The sequence below is a fragment of the Aulonocara sp. 'chitande type north' Nkhata Bay genome, linkage group LG4, assembly GCF_057382095.1.
Source record: "Aulonocara sp. 'chitande type north' Nkhata Bay isolate Kocher_YH1m ecotype deep benthic linkage group LG4, A_spYH_male_GT1.1, whole genome shotgun sequence".
Lineage (NCBI taxonomy): Eukaryota > Metazoa > Chordata > Actinopteri > Cichliformes > Cichlidae > Aulonocara > Aulonocara sp. 'chitande type north' Nkhata Bay.
Window position 1 is genome coordinate 18759468 of NC_141347.1, and position 12546 is coordinate 18772013.

Consider the following 12546-nt stretch of genomic DNA (forward strand, 5'->3'; position numbering starts at 1 on the left):
GTACATTTATAAGATTTACCTGACTAATATAATAATAATAATGGATTGCATTTATATAGCGCTTTTCAAGGCACCCAAAGCGCTTTACAATTCCACTATTCATTCACTCTCACATTCACACACTGGTGGAGGCAGCTACAGTTGTAGCCACAGCTGCCCTGGGGCAGACTGACAGAAGCGAGGCTGCCATCGGCCCCTCTGATTGTAGACTGAGCTCAGGGACATGACTTTTACAATGAACTGTCCTGGGTTTACCTTTGTTTTTTTTAAAGTGTCAGTTTACTGGGCTGGTAAGGACAGCACATTTCTATTGCAAACATTATGATAGACAAGTTATATACCTGAAATATAGAAACTAAACAACTAAACAGTCACTAATTATTCCTGTTTGTCTGTAACTACTGAGGGTCAAACACTGACTGAGTCTGAATCAGTGATTAAAAGGCCTGGAGACTCCCACAGACTGACCTGTACATACTCAGGGTTCAGTGGTGATTTTCATGCTGCTTGGGTCAGACAGGCTCCTGGAAAAGGACTGGAGTGGATTTCATGGATACATTATGATGGTAGGAGCATCTACTACTCTCAGTCAGTCAGAGGTCGGTTTACCATCTCCAGAGACAACAGCAGAAAGCAGGTGGGTAGGTTTTCCTATTTTCAAGTGTAAATATCAAAATTTATGATTGTGTTAAAAGCTTTTAATGAATAATAATAATAAAAAAACCTCATTGAGCACAAACACTGACAGCATGGACACTACACATGGTTACTTGTATTAGAACTGTGTTCAGCATGACCTGAAGAAAACACACACAAAAAGTGCCTGAACAGTTATATCATGAAACCAAAAGAGGGGGAGCTTTAAGACCATGAATGGATTGTAGATTATTTTTATTCTGTCATATTATATAACTTTTAGTGTCTTTATTGTTCATGATATCGTCAGTTTAAATTATGCCTCATGAATTAAAATGTGTTGAAAAGAGGAGGAGACAATGCAAAACTGTTATCTTCACTCTCTTGATATATATCACAGCACAAAACACAAAGGCTCAACATACACTCTGCAGACGGGACAACAGCAACAACAACTGTTACAATGATCAGACCTTTTTATTTAATATTTTTTCTTTTTCTGTTGAATTTCTCAGCTGGTAAGAGCAAACTAATTAATTGGATAAATAAAACTATGGAAAGAAAATTTGATTGCACTAATGAAATCTAAACACTTTTAGGTACTGAGGGTCAAACGCTGACTGAGTCTGAATCAGTGGTTAAAAGGCCTGGAGACTCACACAGACTGACCTGTACATACTCAGGGTTCAGCAGTAATATTGATGCAGCTTGGATCAGACAGGCTGCTGGGAAAGGACTGGAATGGGTTGCTTATATTGAGGATGATAGTAGCAACATCTACTACTCTCAGTCAGTCAGAGGCCGGTTTACCATCTCCAGAGACAACAACAGAAAGCAGGTGTATCTGCAGATGAACAGCTTGACGACTGAAGATTCAGCTGTTTATTATTGTGCTCGAGAGTCACAGTGACACAAGAGGAAGAAACGCTGTACAAAAACTCAATTCATCAAAAAAAAAAAAAAAAAAAAAAAAAAAAAAAAATCAAAATTTGCCCTTTTAAAATTATTATTCCTGTAGTTAAATTTGCTTTGCTGAAAAAATGAGAGCATTCACCTTTACAAAATAATACACGTCTACATACTGACAGAAACATTGTGCTCATCTCTGTGTAAGTGTAACTTTTTTCTTTTGCTTTATCTAAATGTTTTGAATTTCATCAGTGATATAAAAAAGGTCAAATATCTTTGAGCTAGTGTTGTGAATTACATTTTTTTGTGTATGCACCAAATAATTTTTGCACCTTGACAGCAATCTCTAACTATTAGTGACAGGAGAATTCATATCACTATAATAATTTGTCATTGCCAGTCTGCATCCAAAGGAAACTTCCTCACAGAATCTTATAAAGAGTGATGTTAGATGTAACAGCTGTGAACAGAAGAAGCTCCCATCAGTTCACCTGTAGCTCTGCTGATGCTGTTTGTTGCTGAATCCTTCGAGTCTGACTGAGGCAGTGACACTGCAATTACATTTCTCCAAAACAAGTGCTGTAAATACGAAATGATTTCCCCTTGCTCCTCGAAACATTTATTTTATTGCTCATCAATTTATCAGTGATATATTTCAAGGTATTTAAACAGTCATCTGTAGTTCAAAAGGCAGTATAGACACTTATTATGCTGGGCACATAAAAACATTTATAGGCCCTAACATTACACAACATTTATTTGTGTTTTCAAACTATTTAACTTGACATGTATTCATGGTCAGACTCTGACAGAATCTGAACCAGTCATTCAAAAGTCTGGAGAATCTCACAGACTGATTTGTACAAGCTCTGGATTCTTATTCAGAGACTACCCTATGAACAGGCTGCCTTTATAAACACAGGAATAATAATAATAATAATAATAATAATAATAATAATAATAAAAAAAATGAAATCTACACTCTTTTTATTATTGTGCTCCAGAGCCACAGTGACACATGAGGAATAAATGTTGTCCAAGTACATGGAGAACTTGCTTTCTGCAGTTTACATCAACATAAATGAATTAACTGCTGTTCAACATCAACAACATTGTGAAGAAACACCATCTGAAATGCATTAATCAGCATTAATTCAGTTCAGACTAAATAGAATTAATTTGGGTATTTTTATTATATATATTTTGTTCCACCATAGTATGTACAATAAATCACACAGATACAGTCAGTACACAGAGATGATTCAAAAACAAATAATATGGTATTAATATATAAGTATAATGTTTATGAATATCTGAATATATAAAAATAATAATATATAAGAACTGCCTTTCAGCAGTGTCAGTGCTGCATGTATCAACCCTTTAGTATCAAAACACTAAATAACAGTTATTTGCTTGCATTAATAAAGAGAAAAAATGCAAGCATTTTTGATATGCTGCTTAGAGATGGTGGTGACTCTCAAAGTAGAACCAATGACAACCAAATGAGAATCGATAAGTAATATCAATAATGGAATCAGCGTTGATAAATCTTATCATTTCCCTTTCTTGGTCTGACCAATCGATATTTCTCTAATAATCTATCAGTGTCTCTATATGCAAAGTAAGCCTCACCCAGACTGATATAAAAACTTGATTTATTGCTGCTGGTTGCAGCAAAAACTGAGAAGCTGATCACTTTCAGTATCAACATGTTCTCTTTAGCTCTACGTCTACTGGCTGCTGGATCCTGTGAGTCCCACTGAACAGAAACACTGACAGCATGGACACTACACACCGTTACTTCTGTAAGAATTATATTCAACATGTTTTCTTCACAGGTGTGACTGATCAGTTAGTACAACATTCCTATAAAGAGGCACCAGTGCAATCTACAGTCCACCAAAAACCTGTGCAGATACTCTTGGATCAATAGACCATCAATTTCTCATTAAAAGCAAAGTAGCATTTATATATGAGATATTTACATATGATAAAGAAAAAAAATCCAAAGGTGCTTAGAATAAGCATGTACTTCATAATTAAGAAATCTGGTAAATATGCTTTGCATTTTAATCAATGGGATTGATACAAAGTGATGCACTTGCAGACGGATATGTCAGCAGCATGCACAGACTAATACCAGAGCACTGTGCTGTGTGTTACTGTGCCAGATACACAACGACCGGCATAAATATGCACATACAAATGCATGCTAAAAGGTGAGTAGCTGACTTTGCAGTGTTTGATTTTCTGAATAAACTTTTTGTCAAACATGTTAGAAAATATTTTTATATTTCTACAAGAAATCTAGAAGTTTAAAATACTAAAATTGAACATGAATGAATCATATCATCATATCTTTTTCTTACTACTCAATGCCACAGTGCAATCTGTTTTCTCTTATAATCTGTCAGCATCCATCTGTATGCAAATCAAACTTCCTCACAGGCTGATATAAAGTCTGATATCATGCTGTCAGTCACAGAAGAAGATGAGAAGCTCCCATCAGATCATACTGAGCACCAACATGTTCTCTGTAGCTCTGCTGCTGCTGCTGGCTGCTGGATCCTGTGAGTCTCACTGAACACAAACACTATGATCACAGCACAGTGATTCTTACTTTTACTACATAAAACATGTTTTCTCCACAGGTGTGAAGTGTGAGCAGCTGACACAGCCACCCTCTGTGATTGTGCAGCCAGGTCAGCATCTGACCATCACCTGTCAGGTCTCTTATTCTCTTGGCTACTACACACCTTGGATCCGACAGCCTGCAGGGAAAGGACTGGAGTGGATTGGGATGAAATACACTGGGGGTTCTCACTATAAAGACTCACTGAAAAATAAGTTCAGCATTGACTTAGACACTTCAAGCAAGACAGTGACTCTAAATGGACAGAATATGCAGCCTGAAGACACTGCTGTGTGTTACTGTGCCAGAGAGTCACAGTAACACAAAACATCAGCAGACCTGAACAAGTTTACCATCTCCAGAGAAAACAGCAGAAAGGAGCTGAATCTGCAGACGGCATCAGAGGATTCTGCTGTTTATTCTTTTCCTCAAGAGTCATAGTAACACCATGAAATCTAAATCATAAACATCATAATGCCAAGATCAAATAGTCTAATTATGAATTCTTGTTTTTGCTTGGCTGTGGGCAAACACCCTGTTGTTCCTTATTCTGTCAGTGGTGTTTGATTACTTTTTTATATAATTGTTTTTTGTATGGAAAACCCTTTTTGATACGTCCATCATTCACCATGTTGAGGATTAGTGTTACTGGAGTTTAGTTTTTTGTTATGGAGTTTTGGATGCCTCATAAAATGTTTACTGCTGTAGTTCCTGTTTTTAAGCAACAGCTGATGTTGTAGTGAATCCACTTCCATCAACATGAGCCTGGAGACTGCGGAGTCTCCAGGCCAGAACCAGCAGGCTGAAGGACAGCTTCATGCATCAGGCTGTCAGGAAGCTTAACTCCCTCCCGATTCTGCCCCCTCTCCCCTCTCTCCTCCACGGTCTCACTGAACTCTGTCACACACACACACACACACACACTCTCTGACTCACTCACTGGCCTGCACCAGTTACCAGTCACTTTGTGGAGCATTGGACTGCCATTACCTCATAAGACTTTGTGTTACACTATCTCATACCGTACATTACCAAATCTCCATTTGCACTATTTGCCTATTTGCACTACTCTGCCTGGTTTGCACTCAATGTCATTTACCCTTATATTGTATATTGTATAGCTTTCTTGTTATATGTAAAATTGTATTATATTTATTTAATTTTTTTACTTTAAAATATTTTACTTGCATTTTTAATCACTCTTATATTTAAATGTTCATTTTCTATTTTATCTAGGGATTGAGAGTAACGAAGTTTCTATTCTCTGTATGTCCTGTACATGTGGCAGAATTGACAATAAAGTTGACTTTGACTTTGACTTTGACTTCGACTTTAACAGTAAAGAGACATAATGTTCCTATTGTTAACCCTTGTATGGTGTTCGGGTCTGTGAGACCCGTGTTCAGTTTTTTTCAAAAGAAAAATTAAACAATTAATTATTTTTTCACGTGTAAATGTGTTGTGTCTTTCCACTCACTCCACTTGATTATAACTGATTTATTTATAACATTTTATATAAAAGAAAAACGAGAAGCACATTAATTCATAAATGTGATCTAACAAAGGTAAAGGGAAAAAATTAACCATGTTTGCTGTTCATATGTCTTGTAATTGGGATGAAGTAAACATCTGTTGAGTAATTTAACATAAAATTGTTTGATAGTGTTAATTTGGAAAGCCAAAACTCTAGCGGGTCCACCAGACTGGCTGAGTAACAAAAATACGAACACCACACAAGGGTTAATTACTGTGTTACTTTATGCAGCACACATTTAAAAATGAATATATATGGAATTTTTTTTTACTGATGTATCAGAAATAAATTGGTGTATAGATTTTGAGAGAAAAATGTTCGTCATTAAGTAACAAAAATAATAATCATTTGTAAATAAATATAATATTTGCTTAAATATTTTATTGTAAGTGGTGTGCAGTTGTTTATATGAGATGAAGTGTATTTTTCTTTAAGGAGGAGTTTATGCAAATTCAGATCTTTACACATGTGTTGCCAAATATAACAAAGGGACTGCAAGACTGGTTTTCATGACTGTAGACTGAGCAGAGAGACATGACTATTACAATGAACTGTCCTGGGTTTACCTTTGTTTTTCTTATAGTGTCAGTTTACTGGGCTGGTAAGAACAGCACATTTCTTCTGCAAACATTAAGATATGTTTGATATAAAGAAGCTAATTATGTTTTTGTCTGTAGGTACTGAGGGTCAAACACTGACTGAGTCTGAATCAGTGATTAAAAGGCCTGGAGAATCACACAGACTGACCTGTACATACTCAGGGTTCAGCAGTGATATTCATGCTGCTTGGGTCAGACAGGCTGCTGGAAAAGGACTGGAGTGGATTGCTTTCATCCAGAGTGATAGCAGCTATATCTGGTACTCTCAGTCAGTCAGAGGCCGGTTCACCATCTCCAGAGACAACAGCAGAAAGCAGCTGTATCTGCAGATGAACAGCTTGACAACTGAGGATTCAGCTGTTTATTATTGTGCCAAAGAGCCACAGTATCACAAACCATCAACAGAGCTGAACAAGAACCTCTCAAGGCCTGAACAGTTTTAACATGGAACCACCAGAGGAGGAGCTCTAAGACCATGAATAAATTGTAGATTATTTTTATTCAGTCATACTATGTGACTTTTAGTGTCTTTACTGTTCATGACATCGTTGGTTTAAATTATGCCCCATGAATTAAAAGGTGTTGAAAAGAGGTGAAGACAATGCAAAACTGTTATCTTTACTGTCTTCATATATGTTGCAGCACAAAACACAAAGACTTAACATACACTCTGCAGACTGGATAACAACAAAAACAACAACAACATTTAGCATTTTAACTTTTTCCATTTTATTTCTCAGCTCGTAAGGACAAACTAATTAATTTGACCGATAAAACTACGGAAAGAAAATTTTATTGCACTAATGAAATCTTAACACTTTTTAGGTACTGAAGTGACTGAGTCTGAACCAGTGGTTAGAAGGCCTGGAGACTCCCACAGACTGACCTGTACATACTCAGGGTTCAGCAGTGATATTCATGCTGCTTGGGTCAGACAGGCTGCTGGGAAAGGGACTGGAGTGGATCCCTTTTATCTACAGTGGTTTTAGCACCCACAATTCTCAGTCATTCAGAGGAAAAAGCAGAATGCAGGTGTATATGCAGATGAGCAGCTTGAGTAGTGAGGATTCTGCTGTTTATTATTGTGCCAAAGAGTCACAGTGACACAAGAGGAAGAAACTTTGTACAAAACTCACCACATCAAAACAAGTCAGAATTTGCTTTCAGCTTTTTAGAAATGAACTGAAGAGTAATGTCTGACAAATGTCTCACCTGTCAGCTCCTGGACAGCTGATCATTCAGCCTGCAGGCAAAAAAAAAGGAAAAGTAGTGGGAGCTCTTACTATAAAGACTCACTGAAGAAAAAGTTCAGCATTGACTCAGACACTTCAAGCATTCTTGCATTTAAAAACTCAGTGAAACACACAGGGAAGTCCAGCAGGGAAAGGAGGAGGAGGAGAAGGAGGATTGCTGGCCCCAGAATTATATCGTCAATAGAGACTTCACACTTTCCACAATGTCTTCTAATTCTTTTCTGTTGTCCATTTTAATGACAGAGGAGGCTTTAAGTGGTGTTCTTGTTTGAACTGGTCCTGAAGACTAGGGCTGGGCCATATTATACCGTTCACGGTAATACCGGTATAATGTTAGGCAACGATAGGAAAATGAAATATCGCGATAGAGTATGAGTAAAACGCGCATGCGCAGTGCCTTTGTTTTCATACGCACATGGCCGATTGTTGAGTGAAACAGATGAACCAGAATTGGTTTGTAAAAATGGTGCAACTTCAGTGATGTGGAACTGGTTTGGTGTTTGTCCGTCAGATACACGACAAAGCACATTTTTTTGCAGAACATGCAAGCAGCCGTTGTTATTGTTGTATTTGTCGGACTAAGATGCTCTTAAAACTGGGAGTAATCTGGGTCCTAAACTCCGTATCGTTCAGGTCAAACGAACACTGTAGCATCACTGAGAGTTTAAAAACTGTCTAAATTCTTTCATCTTTAATAAAACGATCAGCATTGCTGCTTTACCAGGTGTAACTATGAAGTTTAACTTCCAGGCATCCATGAAAACAAAATTTATTACATTTAACGGAGTTAGAAGTTAGCAGGAAACTAGCGGAAGTTAGCTCACTAGTTTCGCTAGTTGCCTAAGCATGATATTGCATGTTCTGACCAGAGGTGTGGACTCGAGTCACATGACTTGGACTCGAGTCAGACTCGAGTCATTAATTTTATGACTTTAGACTTGACTTGAAAAAATGTTCTAAGACTTGTGACTTGACTTGGACTTTTACACCAATGACTTGGGACTTGAATTGGACTTGAACCGGTTTACTTGAAAAGACTTGATATTTTACCCCAAATATAAAAATTTAACATGCATATTATATAGAGATTGAAAATGTGACGTCATTCACGGGTAGAACCGCAAAGGATTCTGGGAACTCGTGGCAAGCGGTACTAGCGCACGCAGGCTTTCAATTAAAATCAGTTACACAGCGATAAAAAGAAACACAAAAATGTCAAGAAGCTGTTGTATTATTAACTGCAATAGCCGGTCGCATGACAGCCACGGGAAGCCGACGGGTAAAGAGATCGGTTGTTATCGGATTACGTCGTTGAAGAGAAATTGTTCGAGCCATGTTTCCGAAGTAACAAAGACGCGACAGATGGCCTGGATTGCAGCCATTCAAAGATCACATATAACGTCCCAGAACACTCCAGCTCACAGGTTAGTCTGCTCCAAGCATTTACACGAAGGTCAGTCTTCTGTTGTAGTTATTACGTATTTTATCATAACATAATTGTTGATATAGGTTACAAGCAAGTCTGGCGCTGAACAGAAATTGTCGCGCTATGCTCCTTTGTTTATTGTGCATAAATAGTGAATTGTCCTGACACAATATTGCGTTTCGCTTCTGTTATTATGGTACATTGACAAAAACATATACTTTTATTCACAGGATAAAACAGGTTTTTTGTATCACTAATTGCCCAGTACGATTACAGCATACAGTATTATTGTCACTGCTACATTTCTGTGATGGGTACCAGAAATTATTTCCACTGCTAATTAATTACCGTTGAGCTCAAAGGTCCTATTAATAAACGGTTAACGAATGTGTATTTATGACGACAATTTGTGAGACTGGTAAACTTATGATACGTACAATGGTCTTTCGTTCTACACGGTGCATTTCAAGGTCCTGTACCCATCCGTCGGTAAACTGTACCTGGGCTTGTTGCAGTGACCTGAAGTTACTAAACTTCATGAGTGTATGCACTCACTCCAAGAACCGTATAATTATAAATATGCATAAAAATATGCTACAACGAGATAGCTGACTTCATCTAACTAGCAAATGTTGTCCAGGCTACGTTGGTGATGCAGTTTTTTTTTCATATGTATGATATTTTTGTCATGCGATTTTAAAGCCGGTCCTACAACCGCATCCAAAAATAACATGCAGCTTATCTCAGAACTGTCGGTGAAAATTATTCTAGGTTTAATTGAGCTGCATTTTATAGAGGTGCAATTTCACAATTTGTGTATATTTTCTAAGTTCACTATTTTGTCATGTGTTGAGAAAAACACAGATTTAAAAATTACATGGTCTAATATTTACATTTAGCATATAACTGCAACATTATTTTTTCGTTTTGTTTTTTTTTAAAGACTCGAAAGGACTTGAAATTCAAAGTTTCAGACTTGTGACTTGACTCGGACTTTTACACCAGTGACTTGAGACTCGACTCTGACTTGCCTGACATTACTTGAGACTTGACTTGAGACTTGAGGATAAAGACTTGAGACTTACTTGAGACTTGCAAAACAATGACTTGGTCCCACCTCTGGTTCTGACTGAGAGATTTCTGAAAAAATTCAAACGTACAGCTCTGCTATCACTTCCAACATAAATGAAGACAGGAAACTACACAGCAGTGACGTTTGTAGGGTTACTGAAGTTGGGCTAGCTGGTATATAATGATGTGCTATGTGATCGCTAGCGACACAGCTATGTTAGCATAACATAAACAGTGAAGCTGGAGGACGAACACTAACACTTTTACACTTATAAAAGTTAACGTGAAGGTTCCTCATGGTTAGAGACAAATGCAATCGCATGGCAGGATGCTGTAAACGGACCAAACTTCAGTCAGGAGAACAACTGAGATAATCCATCCACAATACAAGGTTAGTCATTAATATACTGCAACAACATGGGAATAGAGCAGCTGCCAGAGAATTCAACATTAATGAATCAATGGTACAGAAGTGGAAGAAGCAAGAAGAATGAGTTTAATAAAGTTTGATTTATCTGACTGCTTTGTTTCGCTTAATGTGCCTTATAATCCCGTGCACCTTATGGTCCGAAAAATACGTACTGCACACTGCAGTTTAATGTTGCAAAGCACCTCTTTTTAACTTCAGTGGATATTATACATGGTTATGCTCAGGATATGTCAGCCCATTTCTACTGGAAATGCCTTTTGGTTAAACTTTCAGCTAGGAATTTGCATTTGCACTGTTACATTTTTATAAAGCTTTAATGTACATAAAAACCAGCTTCTTGTTTAAGTGAAAATAAATGGAAGGTTGTCTTTTTGCGCTAGTAATGTTGTGGAGTTGTATTTTGTCTCGCATCAATTATATCGTCAGTTATATCGTTATCGCAAATTTTCAAATATATATCGTGATAAATATTTCTGGCCATATCGCCCTGCTCTACTGAAGACCCTGGGACTCTGTGGCACAAAATCAAAGGAAGATTTGATCCTCTTTCTGTATGGCATTTTATACCATACAGAAATAAAATAATAAACTAACTATCATGTGGGAATATTGTGAGTATCCAATGAAAATATAACATTTATTTCATGAAGAAGTCAAATACCTATAAAAGTGCTACAATTCCAATTTGAACCAAACTGAAAAATATGAAAATTAAAACTAATTCATGACTACACTCATAACTGCCATAGTTCTTTGTTAGACAACACAATCAGAGATTGTAACATAATGCACAATTACAAATGCAGTTACCCAGTTATACACACAACTGGACTGGCCATCGGGCATACATTTGCCCAGTGGGCCGATGGTGATTTTTGGCTTTTATGGGCCGATGTTTTGTTTTCTTGTAACGCACTAAACAACAGCAGCACGTTAGAATATTACTTTCAAATATTATTATTATAGTATTTTGACTCTGTGGAACAGTGATACAGTTTGCTGAGAAGGAGTCAGTGCAAAATTAATTTCAATATAAATATCTATGGTCCAGAGACAACAACAGAAAGCAAGTGTATCTGCAGGTGACAACAGGAGGATTCTGTTGTTTGTTATTTTGCCTGAGAGCCACAGTGAACCAAGGTGAAGAAACACACAGCATTTAAAATTAACAATTTACATTCACTGTCACGGGTTGCCGGGGCAAGCCGTGTGAGAATTATTTAGGACCCAAAATGCAGCAGCTCTGATGCAAGTGAGTTTATTGAACAAAAGTAGATACAAACAGAAATGGCGAGGGTGAACATGAAACTAAGAAAACCTAAACTGGGAAAAACTAACAGAAACTAACCAGAAACAGATACGCGGGGAGGTACGAGGAAATACACGGAAGACGGACGGAGAGAAGCAGACAAACCAGCCACGAGGACGAGGGAACACACACTATAAATACACACACCAGTAATCAGGGGATCTGAAACAGGAGGGAAACACACCTGGGAGACACAACAACTGACGAGGCAGGGGAAACGTAAACAGAACACACTGACATCAGACCTTCAAAGTAAAACAAGAAACACATACACGTAATGACACAGACTCAGAGACGCGGACACTAAAGGGGATATACAAGCAGGGATGACACCAAACAGAGGGAACACAACTAAACCCTGGGAAACCCAAAACAACAGTCATAATACAAAAAACTATCAAAAGTAAAAGTACACAACCAAAAACACTGTGACCGACCCAGGACCATGACATTCACAAAATGACTTCCAACTCATAATAAACAAGCAATAGAACTGCATTATCTCTAATAAGTTCATTCGTTCATTAATTTTGGTTATAATGAATAGAATCCATTTTGGTTTACCTTGTTCATACTTTCACAGTAATGTGTACGATAAACATAAAACACTCAACAGCTCATGTAGCCTAAAAAAATAAATTAATGATTGATTCTTGTTGAAATAAATCAGTTTTTAAAGTTACAGTTCAGTTTCTCACCCCTACAAACTCTCTGTTAGCAAAGCAGCAACGCATCTTTCTGTTA

The 12546-nt window shown here is 37.3% G+C and overlaps 1 gene segment (V, D, J or C); it reads left to right on the plus strand.

Moving 5' to 3' along the window:
* The first annotated feature begins 4075 nt into the window (after positions 1-4075).
* Positions 4076-4501, plus strand: LOC147332376 (Ig heavy chain V region 5A-like). The segment is given in 2 exon segments: positions 4076-4118; positions 4200-4501. Coding segments are annotated over 2 exon segments (345 nt in total).
* Positions 4502-12546: the final 8045 nt, after the last annotated feature.